This window comes from Opisthocomus hoazin, chromosome 4 (genome assembly GCF_030867145.1).
Source record: "Opisthocomus hoazin isolate bOpiHoa1 chromosome 4, bOpiHoa1.hap1, whole genome shotgun sequence".
In the NCBI taxonomy this organism is placed as follows: domain Eukaryota; kingdom Metazoa; phylum Chordata; class Aves; order Opisthocomiformes; family Opisthocomidae; genus Opisthocomus; species Opisthocomus hoazin.
In genome coordinates, this window is record NC_134417.1 from 10,704,710 (window position 1) to 10,730,672 (window position 25,963).

At 43.8% G+C, this 25,963-nt stretch overlaps 1 protein-coding gene across 1 annotated transcript; it reads right to left on the reverse strand.

The window, feature by feature from the left end:
- Window positions 1-1,544: 1,544 nt before the first annotated feature.
- On the reverse strand, window positions 1,545-11,808 carry LOC104327264 (thiamine transporter 2-like). Its single transcript, XM_009932156.2, has 6 exons — window positions 11,724-11,808; window positions 8,924-9,078; window positions 7,777-8,593; window positions 6,083-6,275; window positions 3,864-4,005; window positions 1,545-2,612 (listed from the first exon to the last, which is right to left on the reverse strand). Exons 2-6 carry the CDS (start codon window positions 9,071-9,073, stop codon window positions 2,433-2,435), a joined length of 1,482 nt encoding a protein of 493 aa, XP_009930458.2. The 5' UTR covers window positions 9,074-9,078; window positions 11,724-11,808; the 3' UTR covers window positions 1,545-2,432.
- Between the last annotated feature and the right edge of the window lie 14,155 nt (window positions 11,809-25,963).

Sequence of the window (25,963 nt, forward strand, 5' to 3'; positions counted from 1 at the left end):
AAGCTGCAAGGAGAGGTGGATTTGTTTGGAGTTTGCTTTTTCTGCAGATCTAGAGGGCCTGTGGTTGCAGCCTTGCCCATAACCTGCCAAGCCTTAACTATCTCCTCTCCAAAGAGCGTGTGTGTACACACAGGTGGGTGTGTGCCTCTTACTGTTTTGGAGGAAATCTCTGATCGCTGAGTTAATACCGATTTGCGGCTGAAAATGCAGGGTAACATAAGCCCTTACCTTTCTCTTGTTGTTGTTTTCGCCTCCAGTATGTCACATCCTTCCTAACGCTCCTAAGAGCTGCCCTCTTCCTTCCCTGTTCCCCACCCCCTGAAATGCTCCCCCAACCTCAGAATCTTTCTTTTGGATATGTGAGAGAATAGGATTTTTTTTTTTTTAAGTCTTATCTGTTTCCTGAAGATGGTATTCTCAACAGCTGAAAACCAAATACATTGTGTCTGCTTGGTTTTTTTTGCTCCTCAGTGCCCTCCCATATACATCACAGGCAGTGAGCTCCAACCAGTTCAGAAACAAAGAACTTTTATGGTTATTTCTACAAGTTTTTCTAGCTCCTTTCCTGCAGCTTACTACTGTTGTTATTTTTTTTTTTAATAGCAGGAAGTTTCATGTTGCTGATTCCTTTCCTTTTGCCAGACACTACATAGAGAGAAACATTTGTTAACTTTCTGTACCAAAGGCAGTTTGAGACCATGGATCTGGAAATACCAAGTTCTTCTTCTTCATTTAAACATGAGCTCTAGTTAGCTGCCAGTCCAGGACTCGCATCTAGTTCTTTAACTAAATGCCTCAAAACAAGATTCCTGCTCATGAGGAAAAGTAACACAAACACACACACAAAAAAATGTCCTTGCTCTACAGGACTTTGTCCCAGTTTCTTCAGGCAGAAATATCATGCCCTCAGTTCTGCAGTAATAAAAGATATTTACTGTTTTGTGTGCAGACTAAGTATGTCTCCCATTTCTACAAATGCATTGATAAAGACGTTCTCCTTAGAGCCAGCTTACAACAGAGAATGTCCACACCATGCACAACAGTAAACAAAAAGGCTAGAAAATTAGCTGGGTGCATTTGGTCAAATCCCGCCAATTCTTCTTGTGACTTGAAACAAATCGCTTCTCTCCTGCCTGCTCTCGCCTCTGGGCAGTTTGTCTAGTTGCAGTGTGTGACAGTTGTTTGAAAAGCACATATTTCTGTACAAATGATAGCTTGTGTCTCTACAGGAAAAATATTATTCTGTAAATGCTAAGTATTTTCTATTTTTATTAGTTAGGTGGTAGGTATTGGAAGCTGAAAGCAAACAGAAGTACAGAAATAACTTCAACATATGGACACAATTTATATTCAAATAGGCATTCACTATGCAAGCTCATTTATGGTCTTTTTTCTTCTTCTGGACTAACTGTCCTTTTTGCTGGACTAAATTAGCCATAGGACTTGAAGCTTCTTGATGAATTCTGAGATGCTCACCCTGCCAAATCCTTGGCTAAGATCAGTGGGCCTCCTCGTTTGGCACTCAAAAGCACACATGATGCTAGCTTTTTGTTTCTTATATGTCTTCTGGGATATTCGTGTTAACCTGGAATTTTCCTGTGCAGAATCAGCCAAATTTCTCTACAAAGTATTTCTCTGGTCTTAATCCATACCACTCAATCCCTTTGATATTTTTTTCCTTTCCTGTTGAGACAGGAAGACACTGAACTTCATTTCACTGGGCGTGCTAGGAAAGGAATGGGGGTCTTTAATTTTGTTTTGACTGCAGTTTTTCCCTTCTGGGCTGAGATTGCTATGGACTCAGTACAGTGTTTAGGTTGCAGCTTTCAGATGTGGGCCAAACAATGATCATGGCTTAGCAGTGTTTTAGTGAACCTTGTCAAATAGCTTGTGCAAACCCCGCTTTTCTGCACCATGGAGTGCAAAAGCCCTGCTTCTCAAGTGGGCTTTTAAATCGGAAGGGAAGTGTCTGTCATTGAATTGCCTGTAGTTAGGTAGAGAAGAATATCATGATGTGCAAGCGGAGTCCCTTCTTCCTTGGTTCGGAATAAGGCATGTGCAAAGCAGGGACAGACCCTTCACCCACATGCATGAGCAAATGTGTGTGGAAGCAGCTTGCCAACACCATATACAAGAGCTAGAACAAGCAAGGCACCAATCTTTGCTATCGTGCACGGTGGGATGCAAAGCTGATTGCTCTGCTCTTGTGTATGAATTAAGTTAAGCTATTTGTAGGCAAGTAAATAAGAATCTAAAGCAACTTATTTTTTCTTCTTGGCACAGTGGCATTCTGATGATCTCTTAGCTGGCATGTGCTGTAATTCAGCGTAGCTTTTCAGGGCTGTGCTGCAGGTTCATCTCGCGCTGCTGATCCCTGCATGCTGCAGTAGGAGCTCTTCTACCGCAAGGGCCTGGCCACGTGTGCCAGACTCCTACAGCCACGTTGAGTACCCAGTTACAATCTGCTCTTTTGATTCTTGTTCAGCATGGTTCAGATGCCCTTTGCAAGATCTTGCTATTTTCCTTTTGCATTTGCTTGAGACAAGCATGCAAATGCTTCTGATCAAGAAAATCCCAGCTATGACTGCAAAGTAGCTGCCATAAATTAAAAACTGGGAGGGGGAGAGAAAAAGGCAGAAGAATTAATGAATTAATGAAAAACACTTCAAGGAAACACTGCTGCTTCTGGAGATGACAGACACTCTATTATTTTTATTTGTGTTCTGGCACAGTTTCTCTGTGTTCAAGGTTTTGCTGTGTAATTAAGAAAAATCTTAGCTTTTCCAGCAAACACCAGATCTGTGAGGAATGAAGAACTACCCCTTGCTTCCAATTCTTATGTCTCTTAATAAACATCAGAGGGGGGAAGGGATAGGAACAGGATTTTTTTTTTTTCTATTAGGGCAAAATGTAGAGGTAGCATCATTACCCCCATAGTCATGAACAGTGTAGGTGAAGAGTCTGAGTTGGTCCTTTTTTGCTCTTACTTGCACATTTCAGTGCTGTCACCACATTGGCTTCAGTAAATATATCATGCCTTTGTATTAATATTTCCAACAGCAGTGGCAAGGCTATTTATGAAGTCCTACACATTCCTGTCCTTGATTTTAAAGTTTTAATTTTTAGTGTTTACTTCAATTTTTAATCTTAAGTAACCTTTGCCTTCTCTGTGCAGAATATCTGAATAGCTTTAGTCTTTGAATCCATAGGAGTAGGAAGCTGCCCCAGCTGAGATCCCATCTGAGAAAAGGCAGAAGTCAGTACATTTCAGTTGACTCCAACATGAGTGGAATTGGGCTGACTGACGTCAGGGACGCTGTTGTGAGATAGGATATCCCACCGCAAATTAAGTGCCCAAACTATGGGCAGAAAACTCTTATTATTCATGCTGAGATACAGACCAGGTTTGCCCCTGAGCTGGAATTAGAAGGCAGGTGTCCTTGTCACCTGAGCTGGAATAACTCCAGTAATCCGGGCTGTGTTTTATGGTCTTGAACTCCCTTAACAACGTGTGGTCATGTTGATTCTGCATCTCAGAAAACCAGCCTGAATTTTTGGGCGGAGAGGATGTTATTCAGTGTCCTATTAACCAGCAAAAGCTAGTCAGATAGCAGGGCCTGATGATTTATGTTCTGATGTATCTGTCTTTAAGAAGTCAAAGACCAGCATCTGTAATCCTAAATGCTGCACTAAAAGGCAAAAGGGAAGAATGATAGCGGACACAAGGGAAGAGCAAGATATCTAGATTTCTTTAGAAGAAAGAGGGAATTAAATTGCCCTTTGGCATAGCAATTTCTTTCTTGGTAAACTTTTGAAGGTGAATTGGCTAAGGAGTAAATGGGAAGTAAGTTAACAGCACTTACCTGAGTCACTATGTCCAGTCCCAGGCCTTTTGAATCCACAACCACTACTGTAAGAATGGTCTGAATCACCAGTGCAATGAAGTTGTTGAATCCAAACATCAAGGCGTAGCGCTCCATGCTCAGATTGACTGCAATCTGGAACCTAATGCGAGACTGGCAGGTCAGTTACTTCTCACTGGGTGTAAGGTTGTTCCTCTCCATTTAGCTGATGGAGAGAACTGATTCATGTAGATGATATATCAAGGATGGAGCAAATGGTGCTTTGTTTATTTGTTTGCTTCTCTGTTTGCTCTAAACAAAGTCTTGAAAACTACAGTGTGTTTTGATGGGTTTTTTACTTGCCGGTGTTGCTTTTCTAAGCCATGTTCTCAGGTGACCTGCTTTATCCAGTTAGGAATCACATCTTTTTAATCATCCCCTTTGTTTTTTCTGTACCTTCACAGACTGTGTCAGACAGGTTGTAAAGACTCCATGGAGGCTTTGAAAGATGTGGCCAGGCAAAACCATGACCTAATCTAGCACTGGCAGGAATTACAATGATAGAATCATAGAATGGTTTGGGTGGGAAAGGACCTTAAAGATCATTTAGTTCCAACCACACTGCCATGGGTAGGGACACCTTCCACTAGACCAGGTTGCTCAAAGCCACATCCAACCTGGCCTTGAACACTTCTAGGGAGAGGGCAACCACAGCTTCTCTGGGCAACCTGTGTCAGTGCCTCACCACCCTCATAGTAAAGAATTTCTTCCTTGTATCTAATCTAAATCTGCCCTCTTTCAGCTTGAAGCCATTACCCCTTGTCCTATCACTCCATGCACTTGTAAATAGTCCCTCTCCAGCTTTCTGGCAGGCCCCTTCAGGTACTGGAAGGCTGCTCTAAGGTCACCCCGGAGCCTTCTCTTCTCCAGGCTGAACAGCCCCAACTCTCTCAGCCTGTCCGCATAGCAGAGGTGCTCCAGCACTCTGATCATTTTTGTGGCCTCCTCTGGCCCCATTCCAACAGGTCCATGTCTGTCCTGTGCTGAGGGCTCCAGAGCTTGACAGAGGACTCCAGAGTTCAGCTCTGGCTGGGATGTTAGACTGGAAGGTCACCGTGAGTATCTTCCAACCAACTTTTCTATGATGATGTGAATCACTTCTTGCTTTGTGGCTTGACAGTGGAGGTAGCATACCATTTATTTCTGCCAAGAGCCTCCAGATTTGCCTTGAAATACCTTTTTTGACAATAATTGGAACATCTTTCCTTGCAATATTTACCTCCAAAGTTTCTATCATCTGAACAAATGTGTGTTATTCCTGCAGCATTCTTTTAATTGATTTTTATCAGGGCTTTTTTTATGCAAGCTTTTACTTTTGTTTTTGATAGAATATGTTGAAGCAGTCCAGGTGTGATCCACTACAATGTACTGACAACACACCATAATGAAAATAGAGGATTTTCTTGGCTTCATTCAAGGTAGGCATAATTTTGTCATGCATTATAATTTTAGCAGGTTTTTGAAATTAATCTGAATAATTTTGGGGTTTGACATAAAAAATCATTGGGTATTTTTGCTAATCAAATAGTATAGTATGTCTAGAGACATTCCTATCAAGAAAATACTTGGAGTAATAAAAATGTTTTATATTTATTACACAGATTACAGATTTTTAATTTGTATTATATTTATACCTCTGTTTCTGACAACAGAAACAGGTCTGCTAAGAGATCTTGTCTGAATTTATATGTCCAATGTTGTCTTTTATTCCTTTTGTACACCATAATATCATTAAGGATTATACATATGAAGTTATGTTGGAGAACATTCTGTTGCAGATCTTTTCTTGCATGCACACAATTTGTAACTTGCTAACAAGTATATCAGCAAGGTGGTCTAGACATAAGGGGATCTTAAAGAATGGTTGTCTGCGCATGCTCTTCCCTGTTGTTCACTTTGCCTCTTCCATGCCAGCAAGGAGGAATATAGCTTATATGTTTTGCTGTTACTATTGCCTTTAGTAAGAACGATACCTTGCGTCTTGTTTAACTTCTGCCTAGGTATATGTTCAATGTCCTTTGATAATTTTTCTTTTATGTTGTTCAGAAGAACGAAAACAGCATAACTAGACATTTAAGTGTCCTTGTCTTTTGATAAACAGTTATGTCTAGCATTAGATCAACTTTAAATATTGCTGGTGTTCTGTGCATAATGGCAGCACTGTAAGGTTTTATACTTACGTTGCTATTGTTATGAGGAGCATATAGCATGCTTTGAAAATGAGATAGCCGGCGTAACATGCCCAGATGCTGGTAGTGAAGTGCATAAGAAATAGACAACCAGCGTCTATTGCAGAGAAGACCCCTAAAGCCAGTTCTCCAAAAAGGTCCCAGTTAATTTTCATATATTGTACTACGAAAGACGTTACCGAGCCTGGAAAAAGACAAAAAAAAACATGTGAATGTTGTAGCTGTTCTATAGCCTGTATTGCCAAGTCTTGGCTGAAAGGCAATGCTGAATAATGAAGCAGAGCAGTCCTGAAGCATTTGAAAGCATTTCTAATCACTTCTGAAGTTATGCAGATGACTGGTCACTTTTAGACAACTGCATGAATCAAGTCTCTGCCATTCCGTTCTTAATGTTTCATTCCACTTCACAGGCTAAACTGTCATGTAGGGGGATTCATTATTTAGCTGTCTGTACCCAGTATGTATCTCTAGGGAGAGAATTAGGAACATGGTTTGCAGCTCAAGAAGAACAATCCTTCCAGCTTCTACTAGCTTACTTCATAGATAAGCTAGTAAACAGTTACCTTCTAGCTTAACAGTGTAGCTCTGTGCAGCTCATAAAGGGGCTAAGCTGTCAAAAAAGGGAGTTTTGTGAGGTATCAAGTGAGTATATTCAGGGAAATGAGAAAGGATAGGCGTTGTTTGCTTTTGGTGGGCCTGCTACAAAGACGCACCTGTTGGGAAGGTAAGCCACCTGACTATCCATCTCAGGGGTCTCATAATATTTTGAAACTTCTACACCTCTACATTGAGAATTAGGCAATTCCATGAGAAAGAGGAATTCATCAAGGGGTAGACGCTATGGGAGTTAAGTGCTTCTAATTTGTGATTCAGTTGTTCTATTTAACTGCCTACTTCAAGACGAGAGTTCTTTGTAATCTCGGAGGTATCTGTTTCTCCTTAATGACTGCAAGCGTAACCTGAATGACCAGGTACGATGTAGACATGCTTAATTTCCCTGGTGGATCACACCCCAATGTCTTATGCAAGTTCTCTACAGCAGCACAACATGAGTATGTGAAACACTATGAAGTCAGGGAGGCATCCTCTGATGCACCTTTTGATACCATTACTTTGATTATGTGGTGTGGACATCTGCTTCCGGTGCAAAAGCGTAATGGTTAACATCAGTAGCGTACTGAATTCAGTAAGGTCTTTCTGCAGATCCCCTTATTTGGAATGACTACAATTCTTCTTTTCCTCCTGCTGCAGAAGAGTATTTTACTAGAGCAAGATCTTAATGAAAGAGTTATATTATTTGTGTAAAATACTTACGAAAAACTCTCATCTGCATAAGCCGATACCATTGTTATGGGAACTGTGTGATACTTGCTTGGGGATAAAAACCCCAGCAACCTCATCAGAAGAAACGTGGGTGCCTCTGAATGGATTTAGCAGTTGGATGCAAGGTCTGTGTGACCTGTACGCTCTTTGCATACTGGTAGGATAAAGTTGGGTGTTCCAATCATAAAGAAAAACATCATAGCTTTCAGTTGGACTGTTTTGTATACCAAAGAACTAGCTTTTGAATGCACAATGCATACACTGTCTTCCTGGAGCATCTGCAATAGAAGGGCACTTTAAAAATGTCCTAAAGGAAAACTTTAGAAGCTGCCTTTGTGATCGATGCTTAGACACTAACTTACTCAGAAAAGTTGCTACTGCTTCAACAGCTCCGTTGTACACTGCAGAGCTGTGGGAGGGGGCTCTGAAGTCCCACAGCACTTGGATATAGTTCAGAACCTGGTTAAAGCCTGCCGTAGCCAGAGCCCACCACAGGGACCAGTACAGAAGTTTCCTCGAGCTGTAGCAGTCCCTCAAGTCCTTGCTCAGCTGCACCAGTACTCTGAGCACGTGATTCTGGGGCTTGGCATTGTCAGCCGGCTGTTGGGGTGCTGGGCCCCTGTCAGCAGGCACGGAGCCCTTCTCCTCTTGGCAGCTCGATGGGCTGTTGGAGCCGAGCGTAGCCACAGCTTTATCTGGTCCTGGGAGAGTTTCTGCGACATCTTTCCTGTGGAAGAACATACTCTTCTGGGGCATGGGGAGGAAAAACGAACACACGAATGCCAGGGACACAGAAGCCAAAGTGATGGCGTTCAGGTGAAAGTAGGATATGTCTGCCAAGGAAACCAGCAGCTGTCCCAGCACGGCGGCAACGGTGGCTGCAACAAGAGTGATGCTTCTGCAATAGCTCGTCACTCTCTGGTAGTGCTGGGTGCTGACGACACTGTAGATGTAGGCGTAATAGGCGACCTCGCTGGCTGTCACCATCCCGTAGAAGAATTCCACCACCTGCATGGCCACCACGCCGTGCGCGAAGAGGAGCAAGAGCCACGTGACGATCAAGCTGATGCCCTGGAGGAGGAGGATGAGCTTGTAGCGCACATAGTCTGTAACCAGGAAGACTGGGAAAAGGAGTGCAAGGTAGGAGTATGTCCAAACTGGGAGAATCTGGTTGGTAACCTAGAAGAGAAGAGGATATCTCAGTGGTGTTATTCTTGGTGAAAGGAAATTAATTTATTTTAAATGGCTTTGTAGAGGGAAGTTTTTGCTCTGAGGAAATTCATAAAATATATAACCACACTGAAGTGGCATGTTACTGTTGAGCAGGCAAATGGATCTTAAATCCATTAAATGGATGTTTTATTTATGCCATCTGCTGAAAATTTTAACCTGCTAAAGCTGATTACAGTTGTGCTTTTTTGGTTTGTATATTTGTTTAAAAAACTTCGTTTAAATTTTTACTTTGTTTTTGCTGCTCCATATATAAGCAAAGGCAGAGTAAAACCATACCTCATCTATGGTCAGGTTTTTATCTGGGCCTGTTAGATAGGGTGTTAGGAAGGGTTCTGATGGTTTCATCGTGCAGAAGAATCCATAGAGGCAGAGGATCAGGGTGGGAAAAGTCCAGGTGTTGCCTTTCTCTTGCTTCCAGCAGCCCATGGTACCTGTACAGGAAAGCCAAGGAGGAAGTTTGTTAGAAGGATGATATTGCCCACGTAAGCACAAAGACATCTTGTGATTGATTTTTATTTTGTAGTTTCTAATGCTAAGGAGTGCTCTTTAGAGATTGGCAGTTGGAAAACATTTTTCTTCATAACTTTAAAGGGAACAGCTTTTCCTTACATTTATCTGCTGTTTCTCTGTCTTTGTAGATAGTGTGTAAAGAATGACTTGGAAGATCTTTACCTGAGAGACAAATTACACTGTCATTCAATCTGCACTGACCAAGCTAGCCACAGGAGAAGCCTTTCTAGACAACAGTTGCTGAAGACAGCTGAGCACTGAGATTTCACTTGACACCTTGACTGATCACAGCCAAGCACCTTGTTGAATGTAACTAGTTCACAATTGCTGTTTTTTTTCTTCCTCACCTCCTGGATGTGCATGGCTTTCCTGTTACGAAGAGCTGGTGACTCTGGAACCTACCAAATGAGAGTCGCTAATAAATACAGAAAGCAAGGATGTCAAGCTAGGTCCTCAGCTGGAATTAATTGCATCGGAAGTCCAGTTTGGAGACAGACATCCTATTTTCAATCTATAAAAAAATTTGTGGTCACCGAAGGTAGCAGTTCACACTAAAATGAAATGAAGCAAATATTTTTGTTCTTGTCTGTAGCTGAGACTTTTGGAATAAATGAAACTTTGCAACTCTGCTGGGCAGAGTCCAAAGAGTAGTCAAAATGGATGTTATGGGGGGCATGCAAAGGAATCAGTAAGTTGTACCCCACATTAATGTTGGTATAGGCAATGTCAGGAATCTAAAAGCATACAGCTTCTCTTTTGGAGCCCTCTGGAGGGTTAACAGCTTGTTAACTGCTGGGATTTCTGTCACTCTGCTTTTGACTTTACCTATTTACCTCGTGAGAACTTTTTTTTCAGGCAATAGTTTTAATCTTAAAAATGAAGTATTTTGCAGGCAGCGTTTTTCCTCAACATTTTTTTGTAAAGGCTGACGAAAGATGTCTTCCAAAACAGCCAAAAATATTCATGTACCTGTTGACTGCATCACTCCAGATTGGATGGGCACAGAATCCTTTTACAAGGTGTGATATATAATGTACAAGGCAGCAGGCATTATGCATCTTCTTTTCTAACTTCACACCACGATAGCACACGTTTCTAATGGCCTGGTGCACTGAGAAACGGGTGCAGATCAAAGGGACTTTGAGTTCTTTTGTTTTGTGCAGGACGGCTGATGCCACCGGCGCTCCAGCAGCAGCTGAGCTCTGTGCCAGCTCTGCAGTGCGAACGCTAGAGGGCAAGATGGTCCCAGCAAAGGGAGAACCTCCATGGGCGCGAGTGAGACGCGGTCAGGGTGCTCAAGCAAGGAAGCTTTTCTGCCCCTCCTTCCTCCCCAGGTGTTGCAACAGCTTCTCCTGCAAACGTGGCTTTGGCAGGACCAGTTCTGGCCCTGCCCAGGGTCGCACTCCATCACCATAACATGCCCTCACTCTCCTTTCACACAATAATCATTAAAGCCTTACAGCATCCGAATGCCACGTAAACGCTTCACACAACACCAAGAGGTTATGAGAAAGGCACCAAGAAGAGGAGGAAAGAAGAGCATCTCTAGCACAGCAGTGAAGAACACTTGTATACAGTAGCTCTAGGACTTAGCCAGGTTATTTTTTTTTCCCTTTCCAGCCTAGATTTTCCGCTCCAGTCTGGTTCGGGTCTTGTCATGTTTTCCCTCCCCCTGTCAGGCTGCGTGACACAAAGGCAGCAGGTTTCATGGATCCTTTCAAAATGTCTGGCACCTTGGGAAGCGAGCGGGGCAAGCTGCTGTATTCCCAGGGCTCACAGGGCACTGTGGGCTGCACCTCTGCTGCTGCCCGTCTGTGGCAGGGCTCTGCCACCGCGTGCAGTAATTCCTGTTTTGAGCTATATACAGAACATCTCCGGGTGTGCCCTGGTCACTGCATCCCTCCAGTTCCAGCGCATGCAGCGTCTGGGGTTTTCTGCTAGACATGTACCTCTATTCTGTAGATTTCCTCTTTGAGGCACCTGTGGCTGCCTGGCAGGTAAGTCAGACAAGAAGTTCCCCAGCTGATTTAAGCAACTGTGCAGGAAAAACCTGCCCCTGGTGCTGAGGTGGGAAATGCAGTGGGCTGAGGGCTTGCAGGGGCAGTGGGAGGTGGGGGCTGCTCCCTCCACAGCGGGGTGCGCGCTCACCTCGCCCCGCAGCCCTTCGCCATCGGGGAAGGGCTCTGCCGGCTGCCGGTATAATTGCTCTTTCCTGCATTCATAACCATGAACCTCAGACAACGAAATCTGTACTTTGGTGCTTAAGGGGGAGGGATCCAACCTGTTCCCATTCGGCCATCCCTTATGGTCAATTTGTCTTTTACAAATCTAGGTTTTTCTTAACTTTTGGGAAGATAGTGGGATGCCTTGGTGTCACTCCGCAGCAAAACAACCCTCTGTTTCTTGTTTCCCCCATCAATTCTCGGTTAGTGCTGGAGCTGTCAGCTCTTCTCCCACACAGCCTGACCCAGCCCCCCCAGATCCTCACTGACCCCTCTCTTCTTTCCCCCCTCTTTCTCTTGCCACTGCAGGATTTCTGATTTCCAAAGTTCATATAAAAACATACCTTGTCTGCTGGAGCTCTTCCTCTCTTACTTCTAAGGGAAAGGTCCCTTTTTAGTATTTCCAGTCTTTTTTCTGACTGTCCTGTGTGTATTGGTACTGGACTCTGTTTGGTTTTTATGCTTTTCCTGTTGTTCTGGTATTTCAGCTTGCTCTGATGACACCTCCTTTGAAAACATTTCCAGCTGGCTTTCCTTCAGCGCCTGCTTTCAGCACCCTTAAAGGAACATCAAGAGAATCCTGGCCTGTCCTTGCCCAAAAGCAGCAGTAAATCAAGACCAAAACTATGGTTTGGTGCTTGACTGGCACAAAAGCAATAGAGCTATTCCTGTTTCCAAAGAATTTTGCATGTTTGACAGGGTACGTGGCTTGGGACCCATCTGTGCCTCAAACTGGTCTATATTAAAGATGGAGCAATAGCTATGCGTGGGTAATGACAGAGACAAGGGAGAACAAATACCAGTGCTATAAGATTCAAAGGTTTCTCCACTAAATACATGGGGTTTCATACTGTTTTAGTAGGTTTAAAAAGTAAAACACTCTGTTCTGCTTCCCTTTAGTGTTGCTTGTAGCAATTTTCTCAGATCTTTTGCTTAGGCAGGTTCTGAAAGTCCTACTGAAGATGGAGATGATCCTACAATCTTCTTCAGAAGATACCGCAGGACTCAACAGTGAAGGATGCTACCGGAAATGTACAGATTTGCACAAAACGTATGTACCTAAGAATCTAGATCCACCCCCATCCCAGTCCCACAACATATAGGTCTGGAATGAAGGATATAGTAATCACTTAGGAATGTGACGAGTACAGTAGAAAATTATAAATTCATAAATAACAGTGAATTATCCCATAACTTCAGAGAAAGGCAGCTGCTTTGTTAACATAGAGTAAAATGGTACAGTAACTTTAGAATAGGGACATATGCATGAATAAGGAAAACATACAAAACTCCCTACTGGGTCAGATGAATTGCCCAGCTAGGCCACTATTTTGCCTTCAGCCTTGGCCAAATTTTGCAGCCTTTTCGCCTCCTACTCCTCAGTGCTCAAAGTTAGGGGATTGGTGATGACAGAGAGGTCATCCCTTACTGCTTTTATCATTTACTTGTTGACCTGTTGTCCATGAATGCATCTAATCCTGCCTGGGACACTGCTGTATACTTGTGCGAGCTTTTGTGATGTATATGAAACTATAATGCGTGAAAGGGATGCGGTAATTCCCTGTGGCACTTAGACAGTGACTGGTGGCTGGCAGACACTGATTCCAGAGCTATTTTTGTTCTAGTTCACTGCATGTGTATTGAACCTATAGCTATAGGAGGTGACAGCCCATCTGAGAGGAGGCTGTGTATACCTGCAATCAGTTCTCAAGGGCTCTTGCTAAAACACAGAGAACTTCTGTTGAAATGAACAGCATTACTCTGGGTTTGCATTGACTTAACTGAGCTAAGAATCCAACTCAAATTTCTCGGCACTGAAAAAAACCCCAAAAGTATGTGTTTTCCTGTAATGTAATAATGAGAAAAAATGATTTAAGTAGCTTCCAGTTACTGGTGTTTGTTTTTTCTGCTTTCAGATGCTCTCTTAACTGTTCTTTCCACACTCTTTAGTCCATCTCTTTTGTATCTGAAATTTCACCCTTTCTCACTGATTCACATCTGAATGCCAAATGGAAGACAGTAAAACTATAATGGGCTTACAGAAGATTTTCACAGAATCACAGAATGTTCAGGGTTGGAAGGGACCTCTGTGGGTCATCTAGTCCAACCCTCCTGCCAAAGCAGGGTAAACTTTGGTTAACTTGAGCCCTATGTCATAAGCTGCCTGCAGCAGAGCATAGACACTAGTTTGAAGAGGACTGTGCTCTTTACGCTGAGTTTGGATGTACTCTGGTCGGAAGCAGAAATGTTTTTCTGCTTGAAGGGTGGGCTGGGGCATCTGTTTATACTTGGCATCCCAATTCTGTTCAGGTGGGAAAGGGAAGACTCTGTAAGACCTGCAGAAAAGGTGAGTTTTGAAGTAGTAGTGTATCCTAAAGAGTTAATGCAATATGGTATCTAATGCATCAAGGAGACAGGAACATCCTGAGAGAAGCGGAAGGAAAGGCAGTAAGAGAACAAGACTGTAAACCTCTGTCACCCTGGTACCTTCTGCCTCTGCTGCCCCTTGGGCTCGATCCTGGTATTCTCTCTGGTGCTTCACAGGATGGCATGAAGGCCAAGAGCCTCACCTCAGCTGTGTGAGGTATGTTTCTCAAACTGTCTGGTTGGGTGCTGGCTTAGGAACTGACTTTCATTCCCAAATCTCATCTGTTTCTTGACATCTGCCTAACTCAGGTGAAGAGACTTTTCAAATCAAACTGGAGGCTTGTACTTTTTGAAGAATGTGTACTATACTCCCTTCAAGAAAAGTGATAGCAAAGAAAATTTACTGTGGATGATACCGGAGATTTTTCTCCATTGGTGGTCAAATACAACCCATCCACAGAAAGGTTGCAATGGCAGTTACAAAGATTAAACTGCCTCTTTGTTGGATTCCTCAGACCCAGGAGTATTCACAGGGCAAGTTCACTTTTTGATTTATGGCTGAGCAGGTCTTCATTTTTCCTCATGTACTACATGCCTATTTTGGGACTGAGCTGCTGTTTGCAGCCTTAGCCTGAACCCCGCGGTGTGTGGGTGAGGGTTTCCATAACTCAACTCTCAGCTAAATCTCACGCAGGGTTCCCAAGGTGGGGAGACATTCACATGCTGGGCTTAAATGCTTTTCATCTGAGTCACTGAAATGCTCATGCAAAGTCTAGTTTAGAATATTTAGCTAGAAAGTACTATGTGCATTACTCCAAGGGGCAAGTTGGAGAATACATTCAACCAAAGTAATGTTTCAGGTTCTTAGTTTGAATGCAGACTTACGAGTGCTTCCTTACTGAAAAGCAATGATGTAAGGATATTTTTCACTGCACTGCTACTTACATGAGGCTAGTAGAAAGGCCTTTCCTCTTTATCCAGTCACTTCTTTTCTTTGTGTCACTAGAGTGCGCATTGCCTTTTGCACTGTGCAGGGTGGTGGCTGCTGGTAGCAGTGCAGGATCTGGAACAAATAGCTGTGTCATTAATCATCACGCTGGGACATTGGGGGGGGGAAGTTTCTTATAGGCAACTTTCTAGTGGTGGCACACTTGGATGTTCGCACAATAGAAGGCCTGGAGCTCTTGCTATAATGTGCTACCAACATAGCATGGAGCATGTAGAAGTTTTGTGATGAGTTTATGAAGACCAGCAGAACCTGCTTACCAACTTTGCTTGCAGAGCCATGCTTTATGTCCACTTTTGTACACTGCTAACTCTGGGCCAGTGTTGGGTTAAAGGGAATGCTTGACCCTCTTAATCACCTGTTATTGGGCAGGGAAAGTTAAGTTTGATATCTTTAGCCTTCTGCAATATAAGTCACTGGTTGGATTTTCTCCTCTTTTGGTCACAGTTTCATTGTTAAATTAAACGTTAGGTGACAGGTCAACTCCTCCATAGTTGTGAGAGGTTGGGGAAGTGGCATCCCATTTACACTGAGTGTCCCCTTGGGACCATTGCCAAGACTTTACGTGGATGTGTGCCATCCTTATTTGCATTGCAGTGACCTGCATTGCATCTCTCTGATTTGCTCCATAGCTCTTGTGAAAACCTGTCAGAGTCTTTGGTAGGTTTCCAAATAAGAGTGTTTCACCTTGTCTGAGGACCGGGTTGAGCAAGATCCGCTTTTACTTTCTCGCTCTGATTGGCACAAAGCATGCTCTGCTTTCCCAGCTGAGGATTGCAAAGCAGCGTGGTCCAGAAGAGCCACAGAGCCAAGCCAGAGAAGAGTCCCACATGTGAATGTATCTGCTGATACTGTTCTGCAACAAAATTTGTTCTTCAAACTGAAACTGTTTGTGGACTTTGCAGTATCTTCCTCTTTGATTTATAGGTCTGAGAATGCTGGAAAATTAAATTTTAACATTTTCAACCTTGTTTTTTATGGTTCAAAACTACTTTTGAACAACAACAAAAATCAATCAAGTTGAATAGATGACAAAATTTCCAGGACTGAGCAGACAGATGATATCTTATGTATGGTCTCTCTCTTGGCATCAGGGTATATTTTAGCCCTAACAGACAAATTTATTTCTGTTGCAATCATTCCAATAACAAAATACTGTCTTGAAACTTTTAAAATGGAGAGCTGAAATCCAAAAATAGTGTGATTCAAAGTTTACTGGAAGTTGGAGAAAGTCTTCCTGTTGCATTCAATGAATGTCACAGCAGGGCAGAAAGGCTTACAGAAGAATAGTTTATACCTTCAGTAGTTCCTTTTTTTATCCTTACATTTTCCTTCTAGATCATCAGCAGAGAACAGGAATTACTACTTTGTTAGTGGGATTCTCTGGGGACTGTCCTTTATTTAAAATTTTATGTGGCAGTTGTTGCATGTCCACAGCTGACTTTTTTGCAAGTGCTGGCTGTGGGTGGGCGTACTGGGCTCTGGATTCCCTCTGCCCCACATATAGACAGCATGTCTGTCAGCTCTGCTAATGGCATAGAAGACATCAGTGTTTAAAGGAAGAACAGCAGCTTGGTCAACAACGACCTGGATGAAGAGTTAGAATGTACCCTCAGCAAGTTTGCTGACGACACCAAACTGGGAGGTGTGGTAGATACACCAGAAGGCTGTGCTGCCATTCAGCGTGACCTGGATAGGCTGGAGAGCTGGGCAGAGAGGAACCTGATGAGGTTCAACAAGGGCAAGTGCAGGGTCCTGCACCTGGGGAGGAACAACCTCATGCACCAGTACAGGCTTGGGGTGGACCTGCTGGAGAGCAGCTCTGCGGAGAGGGACCTGGGTGTCCTGGTGGATGACAGGTTAACTATGAGCCAGCAGTGTGCCCTGGCTGCCAAGAAGGCCAATGGGATCCTGGGGTGCATCAAGAAGAGTGTGGCCAGCAGGACAAGGGAGGTTCTCCTTCCCCTCTACACTGCCCTGGTGAGGCCTCATCTGGAGTACTGTGTCCAGTTCTGGGCTCCCCAGTTCAAGAAGGATGAAGAGCTACTGGAGAGAGTCCAGCGGAGGGCTACAAGGATGGTGAGGGGATTGGAGCATCTCCACTACGAGGAGAGGTTGAGGGAACTGGGCTTGTTCAGCCTGAAAAAGAGAAGGCTGCGAGGGGACCTTATAAATGCCTACAAATATCTGAAGGGTGGGTGTCAGGAGGATGGGGCCAAGCTCTTTTCAGTGGTGCCCAGTGACAGGACAAGGGGTAATGGGCACAAACTGAGGCACAGGAAGTTCCGTCTGAACATGAGGAGGAACTTCTTCTCTCTGAGGGTGACGGAGCACTGGAACAGGCTGCCCAGGGAGGTTGTGGAGTCTCCTTCTCTGGAGATATTCAAGACCCGCCTGGACAAGGTCCTGTGCAGCCTGCTGTAGGTGACCCTGCTTCGGCGGGGGGGTTGGACTAGATGACCCACAGAGGTCCCTTCCAACCCCTACTATTCTGTGATTCTGTGATTCTGTGATTCTGTATTTCTGGATGAAGTGGAAGATAAATGATCTTGGTGAGAAAGAAGTGGTTGAATTTTTGTTGTGTCTGCAAAGCTATCTTTTACCATCACTTTGAGATTGTCAGTGTGGTTCACAAGTTGGCTTTGAGCTCTTCACTTCTGCAAACTGTGGTTGAGAGAAACACGTCTTTTCTGTGGCTAATAAGAACATTTTGCTTAATACTTCCTTGATATGAGCTACATGTTACAAGTAAGCATGAAACAATTGCATTCATAAAGTACAAAATGCTCTAAAAGCTGTGGCCTGTTTTGTCATCAGTGCCAACCACAGATCATTCCCATGACAGCTATGAGCTCCACATGACCAATGAGCCTGCCAAGGTCCACGAGGCAAGTAGTCTCTTGATATAGTGCTTGTGCCACCTCTTGCTGATTTTTTTTTTTGTAAAAATGAAAAAAACTCATCTTTTTAATTCAGTGCAATCATTGTTCAACACTGTAACAAAACAATGAGTAAAAAAAATCATGCTTTTAGAAGATGAGGAAGAGAATAAAAGAATCTATTAAGCTTGACCTTTAGAATTTGGAGGGCATTCCAGTCAGATGAATAAGGGTGGTATGCATATCCCAGCACCAAAATAAACCCCTGTACCTCCAAGTTTGCTACTTGATGATTGGACCTGGTGACTTTGCTATCCTACTTGTATTTTTTGTAATGATACTATACAGTCTAATTCAATGCTCACTCATAGCTTATGCTTTAGCCTTTCTTTGATTGTATACTTTCTTCATCTCCAGTTAAGTAACAAAAAGGAAATGATATATAGTCAAAGAAATCTCATTTATATAGGTTAATAATTTTGTGACTAATGGTGACTTACCACGGATTGCCAAAGAGATGAGAGGAAATACCTGACAGGATTTCTAAGTAACTTTCCATGTTGAAAGATCACTTTCTGAGGCGTGTTCCCTTGTACACTTATCCTACAAACCTCCCACTAGTGGCAGACTTTGCCCTGTCATCATGGACGGACATCTTGTTTCAGAGATGAAGATTTGCACTTGCACAACACATGTGTGTAGGAGGTTTCAGCTCACCTCCACTCTACTTTTTTTTTTTTTTTTTGTCCTCAAGGTGCATCTCATTACAGACACTGTGGGAGACTGTGAATCATGTAAAGTCCTGATGGAAGAACATTTGTCACATTTTGACAAGTCCACATAACTAGCTGGATGCTTCATTTAATGCTAAATCTCTAATGACGTTTGAGAGAGACTTAAAATAAGTGCATCATGCTGCTAGTGCTTGCTTGAAAGTAAGAATTCTTGTACTTAAAATGTCCTAGATTCTTCTAATACCTTGATTTCTTGCCAGATCAGAAGAGTTTGGACAATAGAGTCACCAAACACTTGCAGGTTTTTTTGTTTCTTGGTTGGTTTTTTTTTTCCCCAACAGCGTGTTGGGTTTTGTCCTTTTCATGAAGAATAATTTTTTCTTTACATGGTCCAAGATTTTCTCCATGTACCTTATTCTTCCTGTTAGGCCTTTCAAGGGCAGCAGTTAACAGTGTAAATGTATTCTGAAGCTCTGGCCCTGGTTCCCAGGTCCCTCGATACACTAGGGTGTGTGCAAACATGAAGAAAAAAAGGACCATTCTCTGATCTGAGGAAGGCTAAGTCTAGTTACTTGAGGCCAAGATGTTCTTATAAAACAGTTTATTTTGGAATAGCAGATTTCTTGGCTTAAAACATCTTGTGTTTGAGCAGCTTTGCTGGCTCTGGTTCTTGCAGGACAAACCTGTGCTGTTTACAGGAGCCCCTGAAGCTTGTGAGCAGTCTCATGTGTTTGGGAACAGCACCTTCCTTAAAGCCTGGGCCAAGGGCTGAACCAACACGCCACTGCTATGGCTGACTGGAGTTGTCCAGAGGGGTGACTAGAGTTGTCCAGGCCAGCAATAAGGTGAGAAAGACTTTGAAAATGAGGACAAACAAGATATGCTTGAAGCAGCCAAGGGGAACCGTGTAGAAAGAGAGGAAAAATGACCCTGGCAGACATTTCCTTAACGTGAGCTAGGGCAAGACTGCCCTTGTTAGAGTCCCCAGATGCCTCTTGCAGAAATCAAGAGGTGAGGACTAAGATCCAGCAAAGGAGTTTTAAGGGTACAGGAGGATAAGAAAGGAGTATCTCGGTTGTGTTATGCAAAAGAACCTGTGAGAGTCAGGACGGAAGGACCCAGGGCTGTGGTTTCCTTGGAAAAAGAGCAGGACTCTTGGACAGAGGGAAGTTAGAGCTGGCTGGTTTGCGCAACCATGGTTTAAATCTCCCCACAGGGAAGTCCCTATACCGTAACTGCATAGTGCTGAAAATCTACAGTGATTGCGGTGTTTGCCTAGAGAAGGCCTGTGTCCATGGCTACTCTGCCAATGTTCGTGACACAGCTGCTCAATAGTGTCTTCTAACACCCACTAAACCCAAACTTGTTTGTTTTTTGTCTGGCAACCCAAAATAAGCAGATGTTACTGGATATTTTTAAGCTAGTCTTCCAGTAACACATGACAAAATGTCAGCTGTCTTAATCATGTACTAAGTAGTCTGTAATGACCAAGTGCTCTATATGTCACGTGTGACTTAGTAACACTTTCGGTCAATGAGTTCTCTTGGTCAACTTAAAACTTTACAACTTCATGCCATTTTGTTCTTTTTCTTCTCTTTTGTTTTTAGGGTTTGTTATCTTTGTTTTAGGTCAACTTGAGGAAGCAAACATAGAACACGAGAAAAAAAAAAAAGCAGCTTCACATTTTCCAAATTATTCTCTTCCAATTTTTAGACAAAGCTATTCACCATGTTTCAATTGAATTAATGAATAGTTTCAGCCCACCTAAAACTGCATTTCTAATAAAATTTTGAAGTGCCAGATTTTTTTTTCCTCCTCTATTCTTGTCTACTAATTGTCAAAATCTGGAAAATGTCACATATATCTCTTTCATAATTGCCAAGGAATAGTATCTTTTTTTCCTCTTTCTGAATTAAATGTTTAAGTGCAATTCCTCATTTGTTAGTACGGGAAGGTGCCTTGATGTTCAGGCTGTGGATTTTTGCTCCAGCCACTCTCCTTGATCTTTGCGATCTGTACATCTCTGGGAAACTCTCAGCCACACCACAGCAGTGGAGAAGCAGTGACCGACATGCGTAGAGGTGGTGTGGTGGGAACCACAGAAAACCAGAAGCTTCAGGCTTAGTTTCTGTGGGTCTGTATGATGACTCTAGTGCTAAAAGGTTGCTGACAGCTTTTTTTTTTGTGAAGATTTCAGGATGTTAGACCAGAGTAAATCACATTACTTCTTTTTGTAAGCATGTTCCTTTGTCTGCAGATGACACTTGGTGGCCTCAGTCCCTTCCAAGAGATACATATTGTACACTCTCAAGTGATTCCTTCCCTCCTTCCCCACCTTTGTGGAAGTTATGCAGAAAATTGGCACTTCTCGACTTCTTTAATAGTCAGGAACGTATTAGTCAAAATGTTTCTTTTGTTGTGGTTGTTATGCCTAAAGGCAGATACAAATTTAGATGGGAAGGGAAAAAGAGCTCTAATAAAGCAAATCTAATGTAACCTAGAGCTTAGCTTGGTAGGCACCTTTTAATTGTTCTTCTTTTGACTACTTTTTTTCATCCTTCTTTCCAGCTATAGGTTTTGCCTTTAACTTTGAGAGGTCCATTTCTGTGAAAAGGTGGTTGGCTGCCACAAGGGGCTGTAGACAGAGTAGGGTTAATTTTGGAAGAGAGAAATCTGCCCTCAGAACACCAGATATTCCGCTACTGTATCTATGTAGCAGCAAACAACCATCAGTGCTAGGATGGATGCTGGCATGCTCACGGCAGATGCACCAGTCTCCTCATAACCTGCACTTCTGATAGATCAGAGGTTCGTTTCTCCCAGCAGGCATGCAATTTGTCAATAATTGCATTAAACCAATGTCATTCAATAGTATTTCTAGATCTATTCCTTTTGAAGTGTAATGTATAATTAGTCAAAATTAATGAAATCACCGTATTACATCACAGCCTCTAAAGCACCAGAGATGTTGAGCAAGTTACCTGTGGAACTTTTGTGTTCAGGATGCATTATGTAATTTCATCACTGGGGATTATGCAATGATTAAATCCCCGCATTTAGCCCGGTTCCTTTGAACTAGTGCCTTCTCCTGCCCTTTGCTCTGTCAAAGGTGTCCTAAACCACTGGAAGTTACAGCAGGGGATTTCCCGTTTGGTTCTGTTCTTCCTGGTTGATCAGCTGTATTGCTGTAATGCTTTATTTCCAGCAGGTTGGACAAGGGCAGTAGTATGTAATAAAAACCCATCTCTTTGTGAGGATGAATAAAATTGGAAATTTTGGTAAACTGCTACCAGTCAGTTAAAAACTGTTCATAAGTTTCTCATCTTATTGTAGGGGATAGGTAAAGATATTATAGACACTGTTTAACATCAGGGTAGATAAGAAATTTTTTTAAAAAAAGCTTTCATATTTAATATTAGATCTAAACTCATAAAGAAGTGACTATAAGCTGCAGTCTATCAATCAAGTAGTTAATGATTATAAAACTTCCCTGTGTCTCTTCAGAAGTCAGTGGAGTGTTTCAAGCCTTACATCTGTATGACTGTTTGAGGATCTCATAGCAGATTACCATTGCGGGGCTACAGTTTTAAAGCATTTCAAACTGTTTTCCAAGTCATGCACAGTTCTTAATTCCCCATAGGCATAGGGCTTCTCATATGCAAGATTTTGAATGAAAACAGACATAGCTTTATTGCCACAACTCCACGAGTACCTCGAAACCAGGCAGTCTGCTTCTCTGCTGCTCCACAATGGGGAGAGTGGTGGGGCAAGCCCACCCCCCAGAAATAACTCTCATTTTTTGACTGGTACAGGGGTGTTTATCAAGGTTGAACTATGAAGTCCCTTCAGCACTTCAGACTTTCAGCAGGTACTTCTGCCACTAAAAGCCCCTTGGGATAAAAGAGAGGAAGCATATTACAGGGAGGCAGCAGCGTGGTGACCAGGGCAAGAGGTGACATAGAGGCTGTAACTTTTCAGCTGGTGTCCGAGAGTGCTCTGACTCCTCAGCTCTCCTCTTTCACATCCCCAAACTGCTCAGAACTATTGGTTTCTCAATATTACCTTGGAAAAGGCTCAGTTTTCCCTGAGGTGTTCTGTCTCCTTTCACAGCTCTCACTGAACGGCTCTGCAGCACTGGCACCTAGGCCGTTCTTGCCGCATCTTTTAGAATACATACAGGAAGGGTTTGGCCTGTTCCCTCTGGCCCCTGGAACAACAGGAGGGGAGGTTTAAGAGAGGTGGAAAACTTTGTTGATCTGTGCTTTGGTGCTTTGTCTTACTGTGAGTGCAGCAACAGAGCCGAGAGAGCAGGGGTTGTGAGGGGATCTGAGGAGGGCCAACAGGAGCGAGGGAAGTTGAGAACTTACAGTAAAGGAAAGCCGACAAGAGACAAATCAGAAAGGAAACTAAAAGAAGAAAAGCAGAGTTAGATATAACAAAACCAGAAAAAATAGTGTGGGCTTGACCATGGCTTAGGAAGGCACCTAAGTGTAAGATCAAGTTTATGCAAGGGCCATGTCCAGTTGAGGTTTGAGTATCTCCAAGGGTATTCAGACTGGGATTTCACATTCCTTCTGGGCAACCTGTCCCACTTCTTCACCTCCCCTTGCTATGAAGTGGGTTTGTCACTGTGTCTGAGGAGAATTTCCCTTTTCACAACTTGTGGCTGCTGCCTCTTGTGCTTTGGCTGTGCCCCTCCAAGCAGACTCTGGGCACAGCCCTCCCCACGCAGCCTCGCAGGCCCCAGCACAGGGAGGTAATGGCCTCCCTCAACCTGGCAGGCCCCTCGCTGACTCCCACTCCATGTGCAGCCTCCTAACTGCATCAGGATTAGGACACTAATATATAACAGCGCAGCATATATAACACCACAGTGTATTGTGCAGCAGCAATGACCACACACAACTGGCCCACGAGCAGAGTCCGAGGTGCTGGCTGCCAGCCTGGAGGCCGGTGGACCAGCCTTTCCCTTGTGTTGCAGCCCCCGGCTGGGCTGCAGATGTCATCTGGCCCAGATGACCGCACAGGTGCTGAGAAAAACCCGGTCAAAAGGCTCACCAGGTCAGGGAGGACAACAGCCACCGTCCCCTCGTCCACAGGGAATCATCCCTTCCCCTGAGCACATAAGCACCTCCCTGTTTTTCTATTTTTTTCCTTCTGTTTGTATTATGGACTTGTGAATGTAAAGACTGATAAGATATGGTTGTGAGTCATATCAGGACCTGAACTGGCCACTTTCTTTGGCTGTTTGCATTAAACCTTTTTGCTTGTCCTTACTTAGGAGTAGGTAAGGGGTGTCAAAGCTTGGGTGAGAAGGTTCTGTCCAAAAGAACTGAACTGAGGAAAAAATAGAGCTGTAGAGTCAGAAGAGAAATTTGAGATGCAAAGCCACCTCCATCCAGATGACAGTATCAGTAATCACATGTTAAGCTGTGTTGCCTAGGGAATGGCAGAAGAAACATCAAAGTTGTTGGGTATGGGTGTAATAGAGTTGGGATCAATGAGGAAAAGGAATGAGAGGCGAGTTGTTTATTTGAGGGGAGTTTGGGCAGAGGAAAGAAGATTCAGGGGTGGTGAAAAGGTGGGTTCAAGAAAAGGAAAAGAAATGGGCAATAAGGTATAAAATCATAGAATGCTTTGGGTTGGAAGGGACCTTTAGAGGTCATCTAGCCCAAATCCCCTGCAGTGAGCAGGGACATCTTCAACTAGACCAGGTTGCTCAGAGCCCCGTCCAACCTGGCCTCAAATATTTTCAGGGATGGGGCCTCCACTACTTCTCTGGGTAATCTGTTCCAGTGTTTTAGCACCCTTATCATAAAAAATGTCTTCCTTACATCTAGTCTAAATCTACCCTCTCTTAGTTTAAAGCCATTGCTCCTTGTCCTATCCGAACAAGCCCTGCCGAGAATATTTTCCCCATCTTTCCTATAGGCCCCTTCAGGTACCGAAAGGCTGCTGTAAGGTCTCCCTGTAGCCTTCTCTTCTCCAGGCTGAACAGCCCCAACTCTCTCAGCCTTTCCTCATAGGAGAGGTGCTTCAGCCCTTGGATCATCTTTGTGCCCTCTTCTGGCCCCGCTCTAACAGCTCCGTGCCCTTGTGCTGGGGGCTCAAGAGCTGGACGCAGGACTCCAGGTAAGGCCTCAACAGAGTGGAGTAGAGGGGCAAAATCCCCTCCCTCGACCTGCTGGCCACGCTTCTCTTGATGCAGCCCAGGATATGGTTGGCCTTCTGGGCTGTGAGCGTACATTGGTGGCTCATGTCAAGCTTTTCATCAACCAGTACCCCCAAGTGCTTCTCATCAAGGCTGCTCTCAATCCCCTTGTCCCCCAGCCTGTATTGATAGCGGGGGTTGCCCCGACCCAGATGCAGGACCTTGCACTTGGCCTTGTTGAACCTCATGAGTTTCATATAAACCCATTTCTCGATCTTGTCCAGGTCCCTCTGGATGGCATCCCGTCTTTCTGGTCTGTTGACTGCATCACTCGGCTTGGTGTCGTCTGCAAACTTGCTGAGGGTGCACTCGATCTCGCTGTCTAATTCATTGATGAAAACGTTAAACAGCACCAGTCCCAGTATGAACCCCTGAGGGACACCACTTGTCACCGGCCTCCACTTGGACATTGAGCCATTGACCACTACCTTCTGGCTGCGACCTTCCAACCAATTCCTTAGCCACCGAACAGTCCACCCATCAAATCCATATTTCTTCAGTTTAGAGAGAAGGATGTTGTGAAGGAGTGTGTCAAAGGCTTTACAGAAGTCCAGATAGATCACATCCATAGCTCTTCCCTTGTCCACTGATCTAGTCACGCCATCACAGAAAGCCACTAGGTTTGTCAGGCAGGACTTGCCCTTGGTGAAGCCATGCTGGCTGTCTCAAATCACCTCCCTGTCCTCCATCTGCCTTAGCATAGCTTCTAGGAGGATTTGCTCCATGATCTTCCCAGGCACAGAGGTGAGGCTGACAGGTTGGTAGTTCCCAGGGTCGTCCTTCCTACCCTTTTTAAAAATGGGCACAATGTTTCCCTTCTTTCAGTCACTAGGTACTTTGCCTGACTGCCATGACCTTTCAAATATCATTGAGAGTGGCTTGGCAATGACATCAGCCAATTCCCTCAGGACTCTGGGATGCATCTAGTCAGGTCACATAGACTTATGTATGTTCAGGTTTCTCAGGTGGTCCTGAAACTGGTCTTCCATTACAGTGGGAAGGGTTTTGCCCCTCTGGACCCAATCTTGCCGTCCATAGAAAATGAAAAGGGAGAAAATGAAGGACAGCAATGAAGGAGGAGAGCAAGAAATGGGAGGATCTTGTGACAGAAGGAGTGTGGCTGCCTTGGGCAGTGATGAAGCCGGCCTGAGGGCCCAAGCTGCCCAGGATGCTGGGGGCAACCCCTGTGGACAACCCACCAGACTCTCCACCAGGTCTAGGTTTGAAAGACAGTGCAGGAGTGGGGAGTAAGAAGGGATGTAACTGGTATATGAATGCAACCACTGCATCAATAGTAAGAGTAAGCAATAGAATTGTAATTCAGTATTACTTGAAGTGATATAATTGTGAATGAAGCAATATTGCTAATAAAAGTAGTGTTTTTATT